Source organism: Acipenser ruthenus, chromosome 7 (assembly GCF_902713425.1).
Source record: "Acipenser ruthenus chromosome 7, fAciRut3.2 maternal haplotype, whole genome shotgun sequence".
In the NCBI taxonomy this organism is placed as follows: Eukaryota; Metazoa; Chordata; class Actinopteri; order Acipenseriformes; family Acipenseridae; genus Acipenser; species Acipenser ruthenus.
Genome location: NC_081195.1, coordinates 42,406,371 through 42,428,168, shown reverse-complemented (window position 1 = coordinate 42,428,168; position 21,798 = coordinate 42,406,371). Strand labels below are relative to the sequence as shown.

The window sequence follows — 21,798 nt, the reverse complement described above, 5'->3', positions numbered from 1 at the left end:
AGTATTGTAACAGAGTAAATGGCAATGTGGGTCACAGGAACTTTTATTTAGAGAGAAGCATGCAGAAAATAACATTTCATCCAGTTCAGTGTTGGGGTAGTGACACTACTTCAGCATTTCCTAGTTGATTAACATTCAACACAAACATTAAACATCAATTTCTCAGTATTAAGACTACCATAAGACATACATTAGTACTAAAAAGAAACTTTCAAATAAAGTTATGTGAAGTCTTTGTCACTGTCTTTCCATTGATAAACATCAAAACAATCAGGATAGCTTTATATATATATATATATATATATATATATATATATATATACACATACTGTAGAGCACAGAAGGAATCAAGAGTAGGAAGTATTCTGAGGGTGCTCAGAAGTGCTTTAAGATGCATGGTGATGACAAGGCTAAAGAAATACTGGAGCTAATCTGTGTAAAGCAGCAGAATACAACCATGACAAGTCATTCTAGACCCGCACTTTCAAATTACCCTGCTCCCGAATCATCTCTCCACACTTGACAGCTCTGCCAAATCAACATCTACTAGTACCAAACTGGTGTTTTAATGAAATTAGTTCCTAATGACTAAAACACTTGCCTAAGACAGTCTGGGCTGGATTTGTTTTCACTGAGATGTCCTCAGATGTAAGAGGTAAGGGAAAGAAATACTGCCAAGGTGACAGGCTTTACAGGACTAGAAATCCTCCCATGTGTATGTATATATTTCTAAGAAACCAGTGCTATTAGAAAGTTCAAGGAAGATGAAAGCTCCTAAGAGTATCTGAAGGTCTCACCCTTCAATAGTATTTGTATATGAGCAACTCATTTCCTGTAATGTATTAACAAGTGGACAACCTTGGCGAACTTAACTGAAGAAACCAAGACCCTTTATCATCCCCTGTGTGCTGATTAATGTTCCTGGCAGATGTGGATAAAATGTAGGTGTCATAATACCCATAGTCAATCTATTGGTAATTATTGAACAGCATTTTGTATTAACTTTGCATAGACAATGAAGGTAACGTTTTCACAATACACACATCTGTTTGGTTCAAATAATCTTGGTAACCACTTTGATTATGAGATGTTATTCTGCATGCTGTTATGGTAACCTACTTTTTCAATGTACCAACATCTGTAATGTATTATTTATATACCTGGCAGAGATATGCATTAACGGAATAATTGCCCACTTATTTTTAGACAGCCAGTGCCTGATGACTACTTCTGCTTACTACAAAAGGAATATAAAAAGGAAACAAAATCACAGGTGTACTTTTAGTGTACCCATCCATTATCATTTTAAAACACATGCAGAGGGTTTTTTGGGGATTCTGCAGAACTAGTGAATCTGCCTCAATTTTAATTAGAACACCATTTCTCCATTTACACTCTGGTTTCAATTACTGGATGAATATTTGCCCTCTGCTGCACATTATCATGCTAAATCTATGAATGACACATTTCCAATGGATCATAGTACATTTGCATATAGTTATTAACTAAATTGTGTGGATAATGCGCAACATGTGTTGTATATCAGTACAACCCATGCCACCAATTATAAAATCTCTAGTTGATTTCAAACATTAACTTCTTAGAGTGATGGAAAATAACTAGCGTGCAAACACTTTTGTCAGGGAAGATTTGTCCCAGGCAGCAGATGTTAGTCTTTAATTCAATCCAAATTGAATCAGCTACAAGTAAATCATTCAAAAATATCAAACACTAAGTATGTCAAGCCCCGGAAAGGCCTGAAAATATAATGATGTTATTGCGGATCATCAGCTTCAAAATATGCGGATTAAAATGCTGACATTGCTGGATGCTGTGCTTGAAATTCTTTAGATGCTTTTCTAATTTGGTACATTGTTTGAACAATCAAAGCATAGCGCAATCTGGACTGTACAGTCGCATACTGTGTTATTACAAAAGCTTAGAGCAAAACTGCAGCAATTGTTACAGTATAATTAGACGTTACAGTAAATACCATGTTTTTTTGTTTGTTTCAACCTAATTAATCAAAATAGTCCAAACCTAATTAATCAAAATAGGCTTTAAATAAAGCTTTTGCAAAGAGTGCACACACAAAATGGATACATTTTATTTTTATTTTAAATCAGTAGGTGTATATTCCAACTATAAACTTTATCCAGTATATACTGTGAGAAAAATGCATTGGATCACGGTCTGATAACCTGATTGTTTCAGGAACATAAATCTATTATACAAAAGACCTGCAAGATTCATTTAGGGACTCAAGATTCCACATTGGTTGTGATTACTGTTGTCATATAACAATTACAGTTACTTTTCTTTCGCAAAAAAATGTAAAAACCTTACTAAATCTGGCCTGTAATAGCAATGTGAGGGTCAGACCCTCGCTGTAATATTGAATTGCCTGTTACTGTGATTGTTATTCTACTGGTGATAGAGCCATGGGTTTATTATGTATTGTGCGTGCTGTTGATTAAGTGAGTTTGATACATGACAGTGAGTGTATTGCTGTGTTTAGATTGGGGCGCTTCCCTTAATGAAATTGCCATAGCTATACATGTGGGACTAGGGTTATGTTACAGCTATATGTTTGGTAATCTTCCAAGAGAAGGGGTAATGTAATGTCTTTACTGGTAATAGTTAAGAACTAAAGAATAATAATGACAATGATAACAATAACTAAGCAATATAATAGTTTAAGGATTGTTTGTAAAAAAAAAAAAAATTAAAAAAAAAAAATTCTATCATTCAGGTTAAATAAATACGTATTAATGAGAAGAAACATGTTTAACGTAAAATATATGAGGGTTTTATTGTAAAATTGTAAATGTTAAATAAAAGTTTATTTTTGTATTAAATGATTGTTTGTTGAATAATTAATCCAGTTAGGAGTAGGCGTGGCGGGAGATTATTTAATGTCATGGCTTTGTTTAGGAGGGATTATATGTCAGTCAGTGTATTTATAACCTGCTAGTCGGTGTTCATCAGTTGTCGTTGTAAATTTGTGTGGAATATCCAGTGCAAAATAAAACATTTATACCTGTGAACGCTACCAGGGACTGTTTCCTGCATTGTAAATATCTCCGGGTTCCTGTGAAGGTGATGTGATTGAGGGTGGGGTAAACTCGCACCTTTCACCCTGTTACAAGGAAAATCACACTAAAATTGTGTTTATCCTTGTATTCTTTTTTTAATATATCAGAACATATTTCAAGTGTTCTAGTTCTAGTTCTAGTGTTCAGTTTTGAAGATACAGCCTTTTGGATCACAAGCCAATACAAATACAGTGACAAATGTTATTTGTTCAACCAAAGGCTTGTTTTATGCCATATTTTATTGTTGTGTCTGCATAAAAAATCCTAGATTAATAAAAGTTGGTACATAATGTAAAAAGTTGGTACATCTTCTCCGTGAGGCTGATCAATTATTAATACACACCTCAAAATAAGACACACACTTGCCTCTTGACTACAGAGCTTGCTCTTTAGTTGAATGGACAGAGATTCATCTTTGAACCGTATGGTGTGTGATTCGCATCTAGCCCTTGTCTTTCAGTTCATGCTCCCTGAATGAAAAAGAGCTGGGATTATGTTTAAAAATATAATGTTGCTATACGGACAACCTGGGACACAGCAAAGGTAATCTAATGCTTTTCTTGTAAACTTTTCAGGGTGTTGTTACACTTTAACAACAAACTGTTTTCAGTTAAGGAAATTAATCCTTAAAAAGGGAACCCGTTTGAACCTTCAGACCAGTATACCTTGTTGCATACAAGAGGACAACAATATAGAAGTACGATCGCTAAAAATAAAGGCTTTGTGTTTGTGAGCTTTGGACAACACTGGCAGCGCTATGCTAGCGCTTGTGTTTACATTGTGTAGTACTACATCTGTATCACTGGTAACGCTTGTAAAATTCATACACAGTAGTACAGTAATCTTTATAAAATGGAGCCACACAAAAGGATTTTTTTCACCTGGTTTGTTGGTGAACTACAATAAAGCTCATCATTGTTGACCTCAAGTCAACGACTCGTACCAACGTAAAGCTTAAATAGTGTGTAAAATAATACATTTATTTTGAGGTGGATATACAGTACCTGGTGAATGTGAAATCCATGAAAAGCTTTTATTTTTTTAATATATATATATATATATATATATATATATATATATATATATATATATATATATATATACACACAGCTCTGGAAAAAAGGATGGCAGAGTTGGAGAGCATGCCAAGACGCATGAAAGCTGTGCTTGAAAATCAGGGTTATTCCACCAAATATTGATTTCTGAACTCTTCCATTAGTAAAAAACATTAGTATTGTGTTGTTTAAAAATGAATATGAACTTATTTTCTTTGCATTATTCGAGGTCTGACAACACTGCATCTTTTTTGTTATTTTGACCAGTTGTCATTTTCTGCAAATAAATGCTCTAAATGACAATATTTTTATTTGGAATTTGGGAGAAATGTTGTCAGTAGTTTATAGAATAAAACAAAAATGTTCATTTTACCCAAACACATACCTATAAATAGTAAAACCAGAGAAACTGATAATTTTGCAGTGGTCTCTTAATTTTTTCCAGAGCTGTATATATGAAAAAAGAAAAAAGAGAAAAAGTATATTTCAGGTACTTAAAAAGGTAGAATAAGTGATTACAAATTTGTAATCAATTACTCTACCTTTTTAAGTACCTGAAATATACTTCTTTTTTTTCCTTTTTTCTTATTGATCATTTTGGTACACAGCAGTTTTCCTTTCTCAAACTTACACATATATATATATACACATATATATATATATATATATATATATATATATTGTAACCGGCCGGCACTCACGGTCATTCGTTGCCCCTTTAAAAGCAGACCCAGGACACAGGAAATGGAGTTTTTAACACAAAATAAAACAAATACAAAATAAACACCTAGCTCCTCTTGGAGCGCTTACTACACAAGTTTTGCCCTCACTAACTTGCAGGACGGCTAAGCCGTTTACCTGCTAACACAAACACAAACTGGTTTACTACAGCACTTACTATTACGACTGCTCGAAAGCAGAGCACCTTCCTTCTGCTTCCTTCTACTCAGCAGCCACGTAAAGCCAAGCTGCACGTCTTAAATACCTTGCACCTGACATTAATTTACAATATCTATCAGGTGCGGGTGATAATTAAACAATAAACAATTAGCAAAATAATAAAACAATTAAACAAAATGTGCATTCGCACATGTTTTCTTCAGGGAGGATACTAACCCCCTCCCTGATGTGTTACAATATATATATATATATATATATATATATATATATATATATATATATATATATATATAATTCAGCTGTATCTGCAGTGCAAAGTGCAATGATCATGGGATTCCTTGAGCTAGCTGCCGACACACTGACAAAATATAAAAAATAAAAATAAAAAAGGCAGAAATACTCAATAAGCTTGTGCAGAAATGTTGTGAAGGAAAGCAATTCTGCAAAGCTGCTTTAGCAAATGGTACATTAAAAAAATGCAGTAAACTCCCTTAACACGGTGGGATGGCAATATTTCTTACTTCCGAGATTGTTTATTTAAACGATAAAAGAACATTCTGATTTCATTACCCAGGGTAAATAAATTAGAAAAATACCTATCTGGTGTACCAGTGACACATGGCATAGACTTCAAACACTGGTATCGGTTTCACACATTAAAGAGAATTGGGAGTGTCGTTCTCCAGGGTTTTAAGTTACTGTATAATTTTAATTTAAAATTGCTGTTCTTTGGGTAGTTATTTGAGTCATATTTCTTTACCAATGCAGTTAAGCGGTGGTGGATTACCTTGTAAATGTTAAGGCTTTTCTGATATTCAAAGTGACACTGACCTATCCACTGTGCATCAGTATTCTGGCCACTGTTTATAACATTCAAGCTTATTTGAGGCTATGGATTTTTGGGACTTTGGCATCCTTAATTCCTGTCTTTCTGTATTCCATTTTGTGGGAACAAAATGAAACCTTATTACTGAGGTAATCTTTTAGTTCCTTTTCAATTCGAAGATGACCGCCAATGATACTTTTGGGACATGCCTGCTTGTCAGGTATTCGCTGAGCATTTTATATCAAAGCTGCCGATAGGCCCCTCTGTGGAGTGACGTCCTCGGTCCCGCCTCACTGAGGTAATAAATAGTCACTGCGCGGAGACGTCAATCTCTTTTGCCTTTCACAGACAGGTAGGTAAGGGGAGTATAACTCTAACCTTTTTCCAGTTGTGATGGACTCTTTCAGAGCTCCTTCTATGAGTTTTTCTGGAGTTCCCTTGAAATTAATTGCTGGAAGTCGGAATTGGTAACTCAGCAACTGAAGGCTGAGCAAAAGCTACGCAACTGTGTTTTGTTAAATAAAACTAAATAAATAAATGTATATATATATATATATATATATATATATATATTTATATATATATATATATATATATATATATATATATTCAACAGCCTCTGCTTTGCAGCTGTGTAAACAATATTAGAAGGGAGATAGTGATTCCAGCGAGGCACAGCTGTACTGTGATCCGCTGTCGACTCGAAGCCCTTAGGCAGCCTCGGTATGCCCACTCGGTGTGCGTGGCCTAGAGCCTTATTGTTGAGCAGATTGTGCACATTACCACTCACCGATAAAACTGTGTGTGTAAAACAAAAAAAAAATAATAAAAAAAGGTGTGTGTTTTCTTTTTTTCTGTCTGTTCTTCTCCCTTCTCCCCTTCTGTGACTGTACTACCCCGCTGCAAGCTACGCACTGCACCGGTTGCGTGCTCCACGTGGTCCGGGTGCCATCTTGGGTGCTCCACTCCACTGCAAGGTTCGCGCTGCACTGGTCGTGTGACTGAACTACAACTATCTGAAGGCTTCACACTGTTGCAGCAGATCCCCCCCGCGCCTGCCCCAGCTCCACCAGCTCCCTCCCTCAGGAGCATATCCCGGCTTCGCCAGTGGTTGCTGCAGAGGTTCAGCAGCAGGACATGGTGATGAGCGAGGAGGAACAGGATGCGCTCTCCCTAGCAGCTTCCTGGGATGAGGAGTCTTTCTTACAGGCGTAGACTAAGGACCCAGACCTTACCCAGATAACGGTTCGGGCGCTGATGGAAAGGGCCGCCAACTTCCCCCAGGTGCACTGGAAGGCAGTTTCCGAGCAGTGCAGGTTTGTTTTTAGAGCAGTGCAGACTTCTAGCCAGCCTTTTCAAATTCTCTTGGCAACACCCGGCCTCAGTGCCCAGCATGTCCAAGAGCGCAGCCGCACTTGCCTCCATGGAAGGTGCAGAGGCGGTAGGGCTCCCACAGTTCCCTCTGGTGGACTCCACCATAGTGGCCTTAGTGCAAGCTCCCCCAGTGGGAGGCCTGATCAAGGATCCTGTGTGCCCTAACGGCCAATGTAGGATCACGGAAGCCAACCTTAAAAAGGCTTATGCGGCTGAAGCGCAGGTAACGCGTCTGGCGAACACAGGAGGCCTCTTAATGGCCTACCTTGATGGAATGCTGCGCTCCGTAACCCTCCCCGAGCCGCTAGCTTCAGAGCTACGCATGGTCTTGGGCACTCGGTGATATACAGCCTGGACACTTCAATCAGTCAGTGGAACTAGAGGCTTTCCATCCCCCTCCCTTCGCGGAGGACTCGTATAGGAGATTAAATTCCCTCTGCCTGGTTCGGGCATTGAGAGGCTATGTGAATAGAACGAGAGCGCTGCGTCAGTCTGATTACCTCTTCGTCTGTCATAGTGAATGGACCCAAGGTCAAGCCTCTCTAAGCAGCGACTGTCCCATTGGATTGTGGACACGGTTTCAACTGCGTATACTAATGCCGGCCTACCCCCACCTGGGAGGGTGGCGGCACACTCAACCAGAGGTGTGGCTATGTCATGGGCCCTCTTCAGAGGTGCCTCGTTGACCAATATATGTACTGCGGCTAGCTGGACTACCCGGCATACATTTACCAGGTTCTACCGACTTAATGTCGTAGATCCCTCTATGCCTTTAATAGGCACTAGGGTCCTTGAGGTTGCACACTAATACCACCAACACTAGATGGCAGTAGCAAGATGTCCCTCATATGCTGTCCGCTCATTCTCCCTGACAACGGCTTTGGTATACTTTCCCAGAGGTATCATTGGCGGTCATCTTCGAATTGAAAGAGAATGATAGTTTACGGATGTAACTCCAGTTCCCTGAAAGAGAAGATGACTGCCAACCTTGTGAGGTCACATCACTCGAATTCGCGGGTTCAATGCAAAAGAGACTGACGTCTCCGCGCAGTGACTATTTATTACCTCGGTGAGTCGGGACCAAGGACGTGACTCCGTGGAGGGGCCTATTGGCAACTCTGATATAAAATGCTCAGCGAATAGGCATATCCCAAAAGTATCATTGGCGGTCATCTTTTCTTTCAGGGAGCCGGGGTTACATTCCTATGGTTCCCCCCCCCCCCCAGTTAATAGATTGAGAATATATAATTTATAATAAAAGGTTCAAAACAATGATTTAATATATGTATTGAATGTGATTTGAAATGTTTGAAATACAAAATATTAATGTATATCTCTGTATTATTTTTTTATGTACAAATTTAATTACCGCACAAAGATTATTGCTACAATAACATGTGGCCATTTGTTGTGATACAGTGTGTGACACTGTATGTAGCAATACCTTTTTTATGCATAACTGAATTTATTAATTGCCTATGTGTGCAATTCTTATTAAGAGGCACCGCGTCAGTTGCATCACCACTACGTTGCTTTATCCACTGTTAAGCAGCAATTTTTTCTCTTTCCTTTAAAAAAAAAAAAAGATAATAGAAACCAAAACAGATCAAGACTGAACTGGCCAAGTTCATTTTGATCCATTTCCCTTTGCTTTCATTTGCAGCAATTGTAAAGGTTACTTTGTGACACCGTCTGAATTGAAACCTTCAACAATCGAGGGCACCAATTAATTCCTATAATTTTACTGCATCAGACTAAACAGTGTGCTTTCCACAAAGGTGCAGGTGTGGCTGGGGCCTCTAACACTGTAGGGTGGTGAAATTGATCACAATAGCAGAAATCCAAAAAACCCACAGATTAGCATTACTTCACCTCTGAATGCAAAAACTGTGCCAGAGAAACTGCCACGGACTTAGGGTTACAGTGAATGTTTTTTTTAATGTAATATATACATGTAAGAAAATATAACAAGCTACTTGCCTCCTAAAAAACAAGTTTGACCAACACCAAAAAAGTATAAAGATCAACTTACACATTAAGTTGCTTCTGGCATAAAACCAACAGATCGTAAACCAGGCACACTCCAAAAACAGTGATTCCAGTTTCCTTCAGCAGCATTGCACAGGTCCCCAGGAACATACTCAGCAAGAGGGCACAAGAGGAGGCTGTAGCAGGGAAACGTTCCCCAAGACAACTTCGATCCACACTCCTGTGAAAAATAAATACATTGTTGACATTGGGGCACCTTTTTACAGTTCAGATTAATGGAACTGGGATTAATCCATGGCAATGTGCTAAGAGGTAACAACATAATTCCAGTCAATCTTATATGTAATACCAATACTTCAAAAATTACATATTTTTCTATATGAAAAACACATACTTTATGGGAAACATTTTTAATGTCATTTTTTTCCATAGGAATTATTGGATAAAAAATGGAAAGAGGAGTAGAATATTTAGTACCAACTGTAATCCAATTTCTTAACAAGCAACTGAGAGCACTTTACTAAAAAACAAGTAAACCTAAGCACTCTGCAGGTGAACAAAATAGTTTTAAAATCACAAACTAAACTTTTCCACCAAGTTCATATTCCTAACTTCTGCTGGCAGAAATTCAGCTTTTAGGAGCCCAGTTGATGCGGAGTGATTTCAGACATAAGGGACAATAAAAGAAGTAAGCAAGTAAGACAGAGCTAAACCATTACAGTAACCAAAATATTCTTATAATGACAAGTACGCATGGCATGCAGTTATCAATGCAATGATATCCTATTGCCTTCTATTCTTCTACAAATTAAAATAAAGTGCCTTTCACATATGTTCTCTCTGTTTTAAAGCAATTTCATTCATTGTAAATTGAGGGTTGTCAATAACCCCAATTGAAAGACACAGTTAACACTACTGTTTATTATTTATGTCCATTTTTCAAACACAGTATATTCCAGCATAATTAACCCTGTAAACAGAAACTTAACAGAAAATGTTTGCATTCAATCAGAATACTATCAACTGGCTATGGCTGGAAAATTGTTACATTCACTGGCTCCAAAGCACTACAAAATATTGCTAGTAATGGATCGACCTATGGCTTAATATGGCAGGTGTCAGTCTAAAAAAAAAATAAAAAGATTTTAGGCCGGCTAATACTTACTCAATATAACAGAGAAACGTCAAAAGAAATAAAAAGCAGGCCAATACATCTGCTCTTCCAACAATTCCAGACACCTGCAAAAAAAAAACAACAACAACAATGACAAAAAACACCACACAAAACATTAGTTTTGTCAATGTATCTGTGTTGCAAAAAGGTAATAAAAAAGCTTGATACTGTCTTGGAACAGTTGTTAGGGGCATGGTGAAACATTACCTCACCCAGTGTTATTAGTGTACTGCACAAAGAGAAGGTGTAGGTAACTGTCTCTCCACTTTTTACTCTGGACATTCTAATCAATAACACATCAATTCAGATTCAGCTAACACTAAACAGCAATTCACATCTTTATTTTTGATTCGATTTTTGTAATACTAATAGTGGTGGAGTTGTCTGTAATAGCAGCACATTAAACTTGCTTTTGGGAGAGCAGGACCCAAAACCCTTGCAGTTGCTTTGGTAGATCAAGATGGAAAAGTATTAATACATATTTAAGCAGGATCCATTTCAAAGGTTGTCCTGTCCATTTTGATTCTGAATTAGCCAGAAAATGACACACAAAAATGAAGATCCTACTCAGGAACTGATTTTAAACATAAAAAAGTAGTGCTTTGCACCAGATTACTTCTTTACACAGGATAGGTCGTACTAGTTTTGACAAACCCAGAACTGCGACTGGTAAACTAAATTGGTAATAATACATGATTTAGAATGATAAATGTAACCCGAGTGGTTTACTTTTCCGAATGTTAATTCACAGTCTCTCTGTCCTTGGTCTAACTAAAGCAATCATTTTGTTTTTTTTAATGGCTTGGATATTTCTGGCTTTAGGATAATTTTGACTCATGTTACATATAATGCATTTTCCAGCCTTTCAGTTGTTGAGGTTGTTCTAAACTACTGAAAGACTTGATATTCCAAATAATAACTGCAAGACAAAGCAAATACAAAAAAACCAAGAGGTGTACTGCTGACCAGATGACAAAGCAGAGAATCCAGCCGCTGCCATGGATTTTCCAGTGTCCCGATTCACACCTGATAAAACACACCCGACAGCACACGTTCAGAAATAAAAAGCCGCCAGCGTGGAGCAGCGGTAACAATACATTTCCAGAGAGAAGGGAAAATGTGTTCTCCTGAATCTCAGTGTGGCTAACATATTGATTTGATAAATTAATGAATGCAATGGAGGAGAACATTAATCATTTTGATGAATCATGAAAAAAAGCTTAAGTTCATGAAAAATCACTAAAGCACAGAACCTAAAGAATTCTATTGCCTAAGGAAACGTTAAGGAAAACGTTTGTATTCATTAGCAACAGAAAAAAGTGCCGGTAAAGCCCTCTCATGAGGGTTCTATTGCTATGAGAAAATGGATATGTTAAAAAAAAAAAAAAAAAACACTTTTAAAGTTTTTCTGGGTTTTTTTTCATGATTTTATGCAGCACTAGTTTTTGATGCAAATGAATACAAAAATGTTCCTCAATATTCCATGAGTAATGTGGTTTGCTCAGGATTCCATCTGTAGTCTGGTAGCCTTCAGGCCTGTGTTGCCAGATCAGAGGTCTTCCCTCCAGATCTAGAGGTTTTACATTTCTGCTAAAGGCAATCTGGAGGTAAGCAATGGGCAGTTTTTTTTTTTTTTTTTTTTAAAGGTACATTTTTAATTCTAAAGGATTTTATTCAATACACTAGTTTTCAAATAGCCCTTTTCTGTGGACTTCTTTTCTTGTATATACACAGCAAACTTTCCTCTCCTAAAGGGGATTTGAGAGCTTTTTATCTTCGTGTACATCCTTGGTGTTTTTACTTTGACAACAGGCGATCTCTTCCGTATATATAATACAAGCAACATTACAGCTAATGCCATACAATACAGACTTTTCCCAAGCAACACGGTCTTGGGAAGCTCAGTATTTCTTTATGATTTGCATACAGATAAATTAAGCCAGTCACATGGTAGGTGGTTTGTACTTCAAGGGCTTTTGCAGAAGAATGTTCTTTGTTCGAACCCCAGCTCTACAGATTCAGTTCAGATTTAATAATTCATTATTGAATTAATTTATTGAGTTTAAAATAGAATTCGAAGCAGCGTTGAATCTTGAATAACTGTGTTATATTTACAGTAACTGCAGTGTCCTGTTATCTGTCTTGCAACACCTTCTTTCAAACAAGGCTTGTCTGTTTCTGTTTGTATAAATGACTAAATAAACAGATACACCATGTCTGGTGTTTATATGAACTACCCTGACTAGGTCAATGACTTTGGTCCATCACACAAACATTGCTTAATTTGACCACAAACAGCAGTCTTGACTCAAAGGCAGCCTCAGAGCACTGAATAAACATGAAGACAGAATTACTCATTCACACAAGCTTTTCTGGTCACACTTGAGTTAGAGAAGACAGAACAGTGTGAAACAGGCAGGAAGACAATATTCATGTTTGCGATAGTGGTCAGGGAAAAGGAAATTGAAAATGTCTCAACATAGAGGAAAGTAAACCAGTACTGCATCTAATACTGCAGTCCTTAGAAAGGTCAGCAATACTTTACAAACCCATAAGAGAGATCGGAGGAATGTAGCAGAGAAGACGACGATGGGGTAGCAAGGGCAAACTCTCAGATCAGATGAATCCAGAACATTTTCAAGAAGACTGCAGACTACGAATGGATTGATTTAAAAAGAAGATAGAAAAGGATACCATGCATAAAATTGTTTTCGTGCAATACTGCCCTTGCATACCCTTCTGCATTGGAGATTGAAATTAATTTGTGTTTTTCTCCACAGCATGTTAGCAGGAATGAGACAGCGGTGTACTGTGCACAAACCAAGGTTAAAGAAGTGGATTAGGTTCTGGCAATACTGATACACAGCTGATGTTTCAAATGTAAAATCTATTTTTAAAAAAAAAAAACCTTCGCCTTTAATATTGCATCTTTTTTTATTTTAAACAAAATGGTTTCAGATGTTTCTTCCCTTTAAAATATTATTTATTCTTTACATTTTTGATTAGGAAAGATTTAATTTAGTCACCATTTACAGTACGTTATATGTGTCAAAGGTTGGCTTTATTTTTCAAAGGCTGCTGTCACTTTTGCTCATGTTTAAAAAGTCGTTTCTTTAAAATCTGTCAATGGTTGGAAGTCACCCAAAAGAGCCAAATGCAAACTGATAAATATTGTTCACAGACAAATTCCTTATACAGTCATTAAAAACACCCAGATGAGACTACTTTGCATATAATTTATAATACAGTATTACTCAGTTTCATTTACGGATGAGACTTTCTTTAGGGTTTATCTGACTGGATTCTTCTTCTTCTTCTTCTTCTTCTTCTTCTTCTTCTTCTTCTTCTTCTTCTTCTTCTTAATAATAATAATAATAATAATAATAATTATTATTATTATTATTATAGGAGGTTGTGTGGTCCAGTGGTTAAAGAAAAGGGCTTGTAACCAGGAGGTCCGCGGTTCAAATCCCAGCTTAGCCAATGACTCACTGCGTGACCCTGAGCAAGTCACTTAACCTTTTTGTGCTCCGTCTTTCGGGTGAGACGTTGTTGTAAGTGACTCTGAATCTGATGCATAGTTCACACCCCATAGTCTCTGTAAGTCGCCTTGGATAAAGGCATCTGCTAAATAAATTATTAATAATAATAATAATAATAATAATTACATGTTGCGTCATGCTTGCTGTTGCCAGGATGTGTGATGCTGTAAGTGAGTGGTGGTGTGTGTACGACAGAGACGCCATCTTAAGTATTATACAGTGCACAGCACAGTAAACGAGCTCCGTGGTTAATCTACAACAACGCTGTTTCGTGTCAGTGTTGTACGACACAACAGCGTAACTGACATTGTATCTTTGTAAATGCATATTTATTTGCTGTTTTATTTTTTCCTCAGATTGAGGGTGGTAAATGCGTCTTAAATTCGAAGGAATACGGTACCTTGCAGAAGTGAAACCTTCACGCAAGCGTGGCTGTTTCTTATTGGGTCGGCTCACGAACGGCCGTCAAGCATTTTGTCTCGCTCAGTCCAGGTCAAAGCGTGTCAACCCACATCCTGAGGTGGGTCGCTGGGACCCGGGTTAACCCGGGTATGATACAGGTACGTGATTTCACACTATGCGGGATTGTAACCCGGGTAGCCAGGACCCGGGTCCGGACCCGGGTAGGAGTGCCAGTGTGCAAGGGGCTTTAGCTGATCCTTATCTTTTAATTAAGAACGTCTGTCTGGAAGACAATACACAATTTCTTTCCTAGAAAGGGTTAAGAAGTGTGAAACCTGCTGGATACGAGATGTCATATGACTCTCCCATGTTCATGATATTGAAACTTAAAAGTATTTTTATAACAGCCTCATATTTCTTTTCTATTTTGTTTATAGTTCTTTTGATATATTTGAATAATCAAACATAGAATTGTAAATATAATTTTATAAGAAACATGACATTTCTGAAGGACTAAAACCCTGTATTTAAATATTAATCACATAATGGTGGTGCCGTCCTGTATATTAAGAAATTAATATTTACCAATATGTTTGTATATTACCAACAAAGTGGGGTGTTGCCTAGGATATTGAGGTATTAATGTTAAATATTATATTCAAAAATGTGTTACAATGTATGTGTGTCTACACGTCATGAAATTATTCTTACAAAGTACTTCTGCAGTATATCGAATAACAAAGAACCCTTCAAGAAGCCCTGTCCCTGTGTATGACAGCTGGGGAGGATGGAATTCCCCCAGGCAAACTGTGTTTGATGTTCTCTGGAATGTATCCAGGACACAAGTGTTAGTTCTTATTTGATCCGTTGGTTCCTTATTGCCAACAAAGCGGACTGGGCATTGGGTTAGCCTCTCACCTACTGAGAGATTGGCTCTTTCTTTTTGCCTTTACATTGGGGTATCCTAGGGTCTACTGACTTTATCTAAACAGTGGCCAATATAAATACTGCTACTGTTTAGATAATAGAAAAAAGGCTCCTTGTGTGCCTGTAGGTCATGATACTCAAACCTCTAACAGTGCATGTGTGTCTATTTAATACATGCTGGTCTGTTTTAGTGTGTAGGTATAACACCAGTTTTTTGGAAAGATTTTAATGAAGAGTGGTATTTACACAAATCAACTTGTCCCCCACTTTCTTGTAACATGCAAAATGCTAAAACATCTGGAGCATACTGAGCCTACCGCTTCTGTGTGTATAGGGTGAACAGCAAACAGCAATGCTGCAAGGAAGGCCAGGCGGCTGTCATCAAACACAGTCTTCTCGCAGGTATACATCAACAGGGCAGTCACTGTGCAGTGCAAGAATACATTCACCACATGGAAGCATAAGGGTGTCATGCCGCTCAGTAGAATATTCAGTCTGAAAGAAAATGATAGGGAAAAAAAGCCATTTATTTAATGATCAGAACTAATGAAGATGTACTTATTACATTGCCTTGATCAGTGTTCATTACAAATGCAACACATGGACATTTCTCACTTAATATTCTACTGTGATATTTTGTTAGAAATCTAGATGAAACAGAACTCATTAGAGTAGCATGAAACCTCAAAAACCGCCTGAAGGTTATGGAAAGTGGAATGAGGGAGCCGTTCGGCAGAAGGTACAATTAATCTGCAATAATATGTGCCTCTCTCCTCTAAGGAAACCAATCATTAGGGAAATACTGTAGATTTACTTTGAAGGTTTTTAGAAATTTGACTAGAATTTTGACTGGTACAAAAAAAAACTATATTAAAATAAAAGTATCAGTGATATTACCATCTATAACTTAGCCAGCCAAAATGGCAAAGCATCAGGGTTGCTTTTTTTTGTAAATGTCAGGCAGATAATGACATGCTGAAGTAAAGTCACATCCCTGTTGGAACCTACCAGTTAAAAAGCAGTCTTAACATTTACACCTCAACAGGGTACATATCAACAGATTATATACTTTTAAAATCAACTTTTTAATCAAGGTGAGAGTGTACTTTTTCTTGCATTCTTTGCTGGCAGCCCTGAAAGAAGAGAGAGTGTGATAAATGCTCTCAACTTGATTAGAGGTAGCCACAGAACATACATTAACATTTATTACCTCTTTTAGACACAACCAATTATAATTGACATTAAAATCAACTGTAAATATGGGTGGCTTTGACTTATTAAGATTCATCGTCCCCTTGATAAAACACGGTTCTTAAATGGGTTATGAGCTGCAAAATATGAAAATAAAACCCTTCATAGAAAATGTACAGTATCTGAGCTGGCAGCTGAGGTATTAGCATATCGATACATGTGGTCATTGTCTCTGCAGTAGGCACTTTCATTCCTGTAAAAAAAAAATAACATGGCCTACTTCTTTTGGATTGACTTCTAATATTATTATGAATGTCTAGTTTATTATTTGAAGCAACATCCATGTTTTCAGGGATTAAACTGAAATCATACAGAAGAAGCAACTTCAATTCTTTGACACGTTTCATCATGATAGACTTCTCATTTAAACATTTTGTTTTTTTCTGTTTAGCACGTCTATATACCTTGTAGTTGAGTTTTGTTTAGTTACAGAGGAACTGAATCCTTGCTTGAATTATCCAGAGGTGTGTGGTACAATTTATCCAGGATAACAGGGTTGCTTTCTTGAAGATGTGAACATGATCTTTAAGTGTCAAAACTGTTGACAGGACCTTACAATCACATCCAAAGGACTACATGCACAACATTGGTTTACTCACCAAGAAGGAAGAGTGCCCCTATTGAGTCACTGACACCAATTTTCACTTGCTTGTCCGTGGTGGTCCCTCATTCAAATTTGAGCTAAAAGCTGAAAACTTGCATCCCAGACATAAGCCCAGTGTAATAGGGGCATGCACATAAGCACAGTGGAATGGGGGCATGCACATAAGCACAGTGTAATAATATGGGCATGCACATAAGCACAGTGTAATAGGGGCATGCACATAAGCACAATGTATAGGGCATGCACATAAGCACAGTGTAATAGGGGCATGCACATAAGCACAGTGTAATAGGGGCATGCACATAAGCACAGTGTAATAGGGGCATGCACATAAGCACAGTGTAATAATATGGGCATGCACATAAGCACAGTGTAATAGGGGCATGCACATAAGCACAATGTATAGGGCATGCACATAAGCACAGTGTAATAGGGGCATGCACATAAGCACAGTGTAATAATAGGGGCATGCACATAAGCACAGCGTAATAAGGGCATGCACATAAGCACAATGTATAGGGCATGCACATAAGCACAGTGTAATAGGGGCATGAACATAAGCACAGTGTAATAGGGGCATGCACATAAGCACAGTGTAATAGGGGCATGCACATAAGCACAGTGTAATAATAGGGGCATGGACATAAGCACAGTGTAATAGGGGCATGCACATAAGCACAGTGTAATAATAGGGGCATGGACATAAGCACAGTGTAATAGGGGCATGCACATAAGCACAGCGTAATAATAGGGGCATGCACATAATCACAGTGTAATAGGGGCATGCACATAAGCACAGTGTAATAGGGGCATGCACATAAGCACAGTGTAATAGGGGCATGCACATAAGCACAGTGTAATAGGGGCATGCACATAAGCACAGTGTAATAGGGGCATGCACATAAGCACAGTGTAATAATAGGGGCATGCACATAATCACAGTGTAATAATAGGGGCATGCACATAATCACAGTGTAATAGGGGCATGCACATAAGCACAGTGTAATAGGGGCATGCACATAAGCACAGTGTAATAGGGGCATGCACATAAGCACAGTGTAATAGGGGCATGCACATAAGCACAGTGTAATAGGGGCATGCACATAAGCACAGTGTAATAATAGGGGCATGCACATAAGCACAGCGTAATAGGGGCATGCACATAAGCACAATGTATAGGGCATGCACATAAGCACAGTGTAATAGGGGCATGAACAGAGGATTTCAGTTTGATTTACATCGGCTCCGGCAAATTGTTCAACTTAGAATACGGGCAATATCAAAACACAGTGAGATTCATGGGATGAATTTGATGGATACCTCCAGGCAATCTCCATATTTAACGCTGTGCACCCTGTATGAGATGTCCACTGTTTGAAATGATCCCTCATATTTCAGTATATATCCAGGCTGTCATGGCTGTGGAGGGTGGCCCATCACGTCACTAATAAGGACCACTGATGCTGATTTTTGGCAAAGCAGAGTACATACAGTATATGTAGCCAAATAGAAAACACCTTTCAAAACTATGGAAAATAATTTTATTAAAGCTTTCACTTTCAAATAGCCCGCAGGAAGATTCCAGTCATTGAATATATTTTTCCAGGACGTATAACTCATTTACCTTCAATGATCCATCTGATTTGGTAGTTAGGGGCCAACCAAATGTCACATCAAACATTGCCAGATTTTAATAGTTTGTTAAATAATATGCAAGGTAGCACATTCTTCCACAGGCAGGCACGTCTCCTGCTGATGAACCATGAAGGTAATTTCAAGCAACAATCTGTGTATGTTGCTATTGAGATCACCTTAATACTTAATCTTTCTTATTATCATTTCATCAGACAAAGAGTAGTACACAAATTCAAAGATAGCAAGGTTTTATTTCAGCTTTGACCTGCTGGCTCTCACACAGAGCACATTCCTCCTACATAACAAAGAACTGGTAGACAGGGTGAAAGTTATCATCCAAATGAGGAGGACTTGATTGCAAACTATTACTGAACTGCTGCTATAATGAAATCCCTCTGCATTTTTTTTTTTTTCATTTAGTCAATTTTTATAATGTGTTGGGCGAGCAGGGGGGAAAAAAATCAATGTTCAAACCAGCCTGGACATTCCATCCGCCCTATTCTATCTGATACACAATGTGGACGGCACCGTATTCTGAAATGCAATCTTCCATCTCATCTGCTATTCTCCATTGAGATGGGAGCCAATTGTTTTCAAAGATCCTTAAAAAATGTGATTTATTTACGTATGTATTCATATGAGGTTTCAGGATTCTGGAATGCATTTATTTTTATTTTCATCACCAGTTATACCCTTCAGGTAAAAAAAAAAAAAAAAAAAAATGCAATCAACCAAGTTGTGTGTTATTTATCCGGGACCCACGTATCTAGAAATGCAAGCTGTGGATTCTGAATGAGATCCCAGTCTGATGAACAAATAAACTGTAGCAAATGGATACTTTTTTTTCAGCACTTTGGCTGTGTGTTTGATTTTTCCACACACAAAAAAAGAAAAATCAGTTAACATCGTACAAACAATAATAATAATAATAATAATAATAATAATAATAATAATAATAATGTACCAATGAAATAATTAATGGAAATTATTATCTTCCCAAGGATCATTCAGATAATTGTGTCCACTAATGCCCGATAGGTATCGAGTGGGTTGTTATGGCAATATCTTAATTCAATTAGCCTACAGATAAACACGCTAAAAATAGTCTTTATTACAGTGCCTGCGATTGAAATAAGTGAATCATTAGCCTTCCTCTTTACATAAACGCCTGCTTTATACAGTATTACCATTCAGGGGTGAAGGGCGGTTAAAATTACTGCTGAAATTCATACAATTTGTGGAACATGAGGTCGGACAATACAAAAATGATTAATGACTCACGTGTGGCTTGGTTTACAAGTACATGCATTTTTTTTAAAAGGGAAACGGATACACACAAATAGTTAAAACTTTTTGCGTTGTGTATATTATGTTGCGGATTGCTTCGGTCTTGGGACTAGAATATTTACTGTATCTGTCATGCAAAACAGAAAAACACCACGTGTTTAAAGCTATAGATTATAATGTTTTGTATAAAAATTAAGAATGAACGAACTGCCACTGTAGTAATATACTCTGCTTTTCCCTTTGTAGCCAAATATTATAAAACTGTTCAAATTCCGTATCTGCGCAACACCGTAAAGTGAGCTGGCTTTTGATACAAATGTTCTGGGAGAAAGATTGTACCTATAGTAGACTGCAATGCCTCCTCACACGGTATTTAATGTAATGTGCTTTTTGCTTCCAGTCAAACGAAAACTAGTAGGGAGCTGAGCTTTGTGTAAACTGTTAATTATAAATACGTTGTATAAATATTTACACCTGACATGAAGAGGTGATACATGTTTCTGCTGCGAAGATATTTGCATTCCATCTAGTGTCCGCTAAGCGAGCGCTCAAAAGGTGGTACAGTATTGGCTTGATTCTATGGATAAACAGTGGGTTTAAATTATTAACTTTTACAGACAGGAAGCACACGTACAAAACTACAAGATTTTTTTTTTTTTTTTTTTAAGATTGAGCTGGATCAAATGCAAAATGCTAGTCAAAAAGTTGTTCATTAACCAATTATAACGCGCTGCTTATAGACAAACTATCATAGAAAGATAAACAAACAGACAAAACTTACTTGAAAGTGAGAATGCAGAGAGGTCTGTATGATTTGTGGCTGGTGTTATCGGCCATTCTCTTGCCCCAGAAGTCGTTGAAAAATATGTTTTTCATACTGGAGCCGGGTCTGACATCAGGATTGTTATTGATAGCCCACACATCATCATGCACAAACTCCCCTTGCAGAGAGTTACTGTAGCATAACGCGCAGACAGAAAACAGTACAATATACCAACAAATTCCTTTGCCAGGCCCGAACAGCATGGGGAGAAGGCGAGGAAGGGACGCCTTGTCTTGTGCGTGCGCTGTCATGTCTCTTCCCGGTTCGCATGCTGGTTAAACTGGTTTGAAATGGGAGATGCGTAGAGCACCATCTCTACTCTCAGCCGCTGGACTACTCGAGTAGTAATGAAACAGCTGGAATTGAAGTAAAAGCAGCAATTGCGAACAGCCACCTCCCCGCGCATGCGCCATGAGCAGGACATGTGTGAATTACCGTAGTACTACCTGAACTAGAAAACCAGTAAAACTAAGTGGGCAATAAGACAGGTTCGCAGAGCTCATACCTGTCAAGTCTCCCGTTTGGACCAGGACCCATCTCCCGATGAGGACAAATCTCCCGGCCGGGAACCACTTAATATTGGGACCCGCTGTTATGATTCAAACATCAGTGAGTCTTGAGAGACTGCAAAGTCTGCCACTTGAGCATATAACATGCACAACAGAACGCAACTCGGATTCAACACCATCATCATTAGCAATCAAGGTTGCCAATTTTCGTCTCAAAAGACACCAGAATGCATCTCTAAGCCTCTATATTTAAAACAATTTCCAGACCCCCCTGCAAGAGGGGGTTAACCCCCTCCCGTACCCTTCCCCAGTGCCTCGTTACTCGCTTAACACTATGCGTTACACAAAATCTCTTGGTCAACTGTCCTGGGACAGGTAGGAGAGCTGTACAGTGCGATCCACTTT

The 21,798-nt window shown here is 38.0% G+C and overlaps 1 protein-coding gene across 1 annotated transcript in view; it reads right to left on the bottom strand.

Annotated features, from left to right (window-relative positions):
* LOC117416002 (protein O-mannosyl-transferase TMTC1-like) overlaps positions 1-21,298 on the bottom strand; it is a 102,526-nt gene extending 81,228 nt beyond the window's left edge. Inside the window, exons 1-4 of the mRNA XM_034027001.3 lie at positions 20,843-21,298; positions 15,602-15,779; positions 10,405-10,478; positions 9,283-9,459 (exon numbers count right to left, since the gene is read on the bottom strand). Coding sequence (XP_033882892.1) covers positions 9,283-9,459; positions 10,405-10,478; positions 15,602-15,779; positions 20,843-21,135 — 722 coding nt within the window. The 5' untranslated portion in view covers positions 21,136-21,298. The remainder of the gene's footprint in view (positions 1-9,282; positions 9,460-10,404; positions 10,479-15,601; positions 15,780-20,842) is intronic.
* Positions 21,299-21,798: the final 500 nt, after the last annotated feature.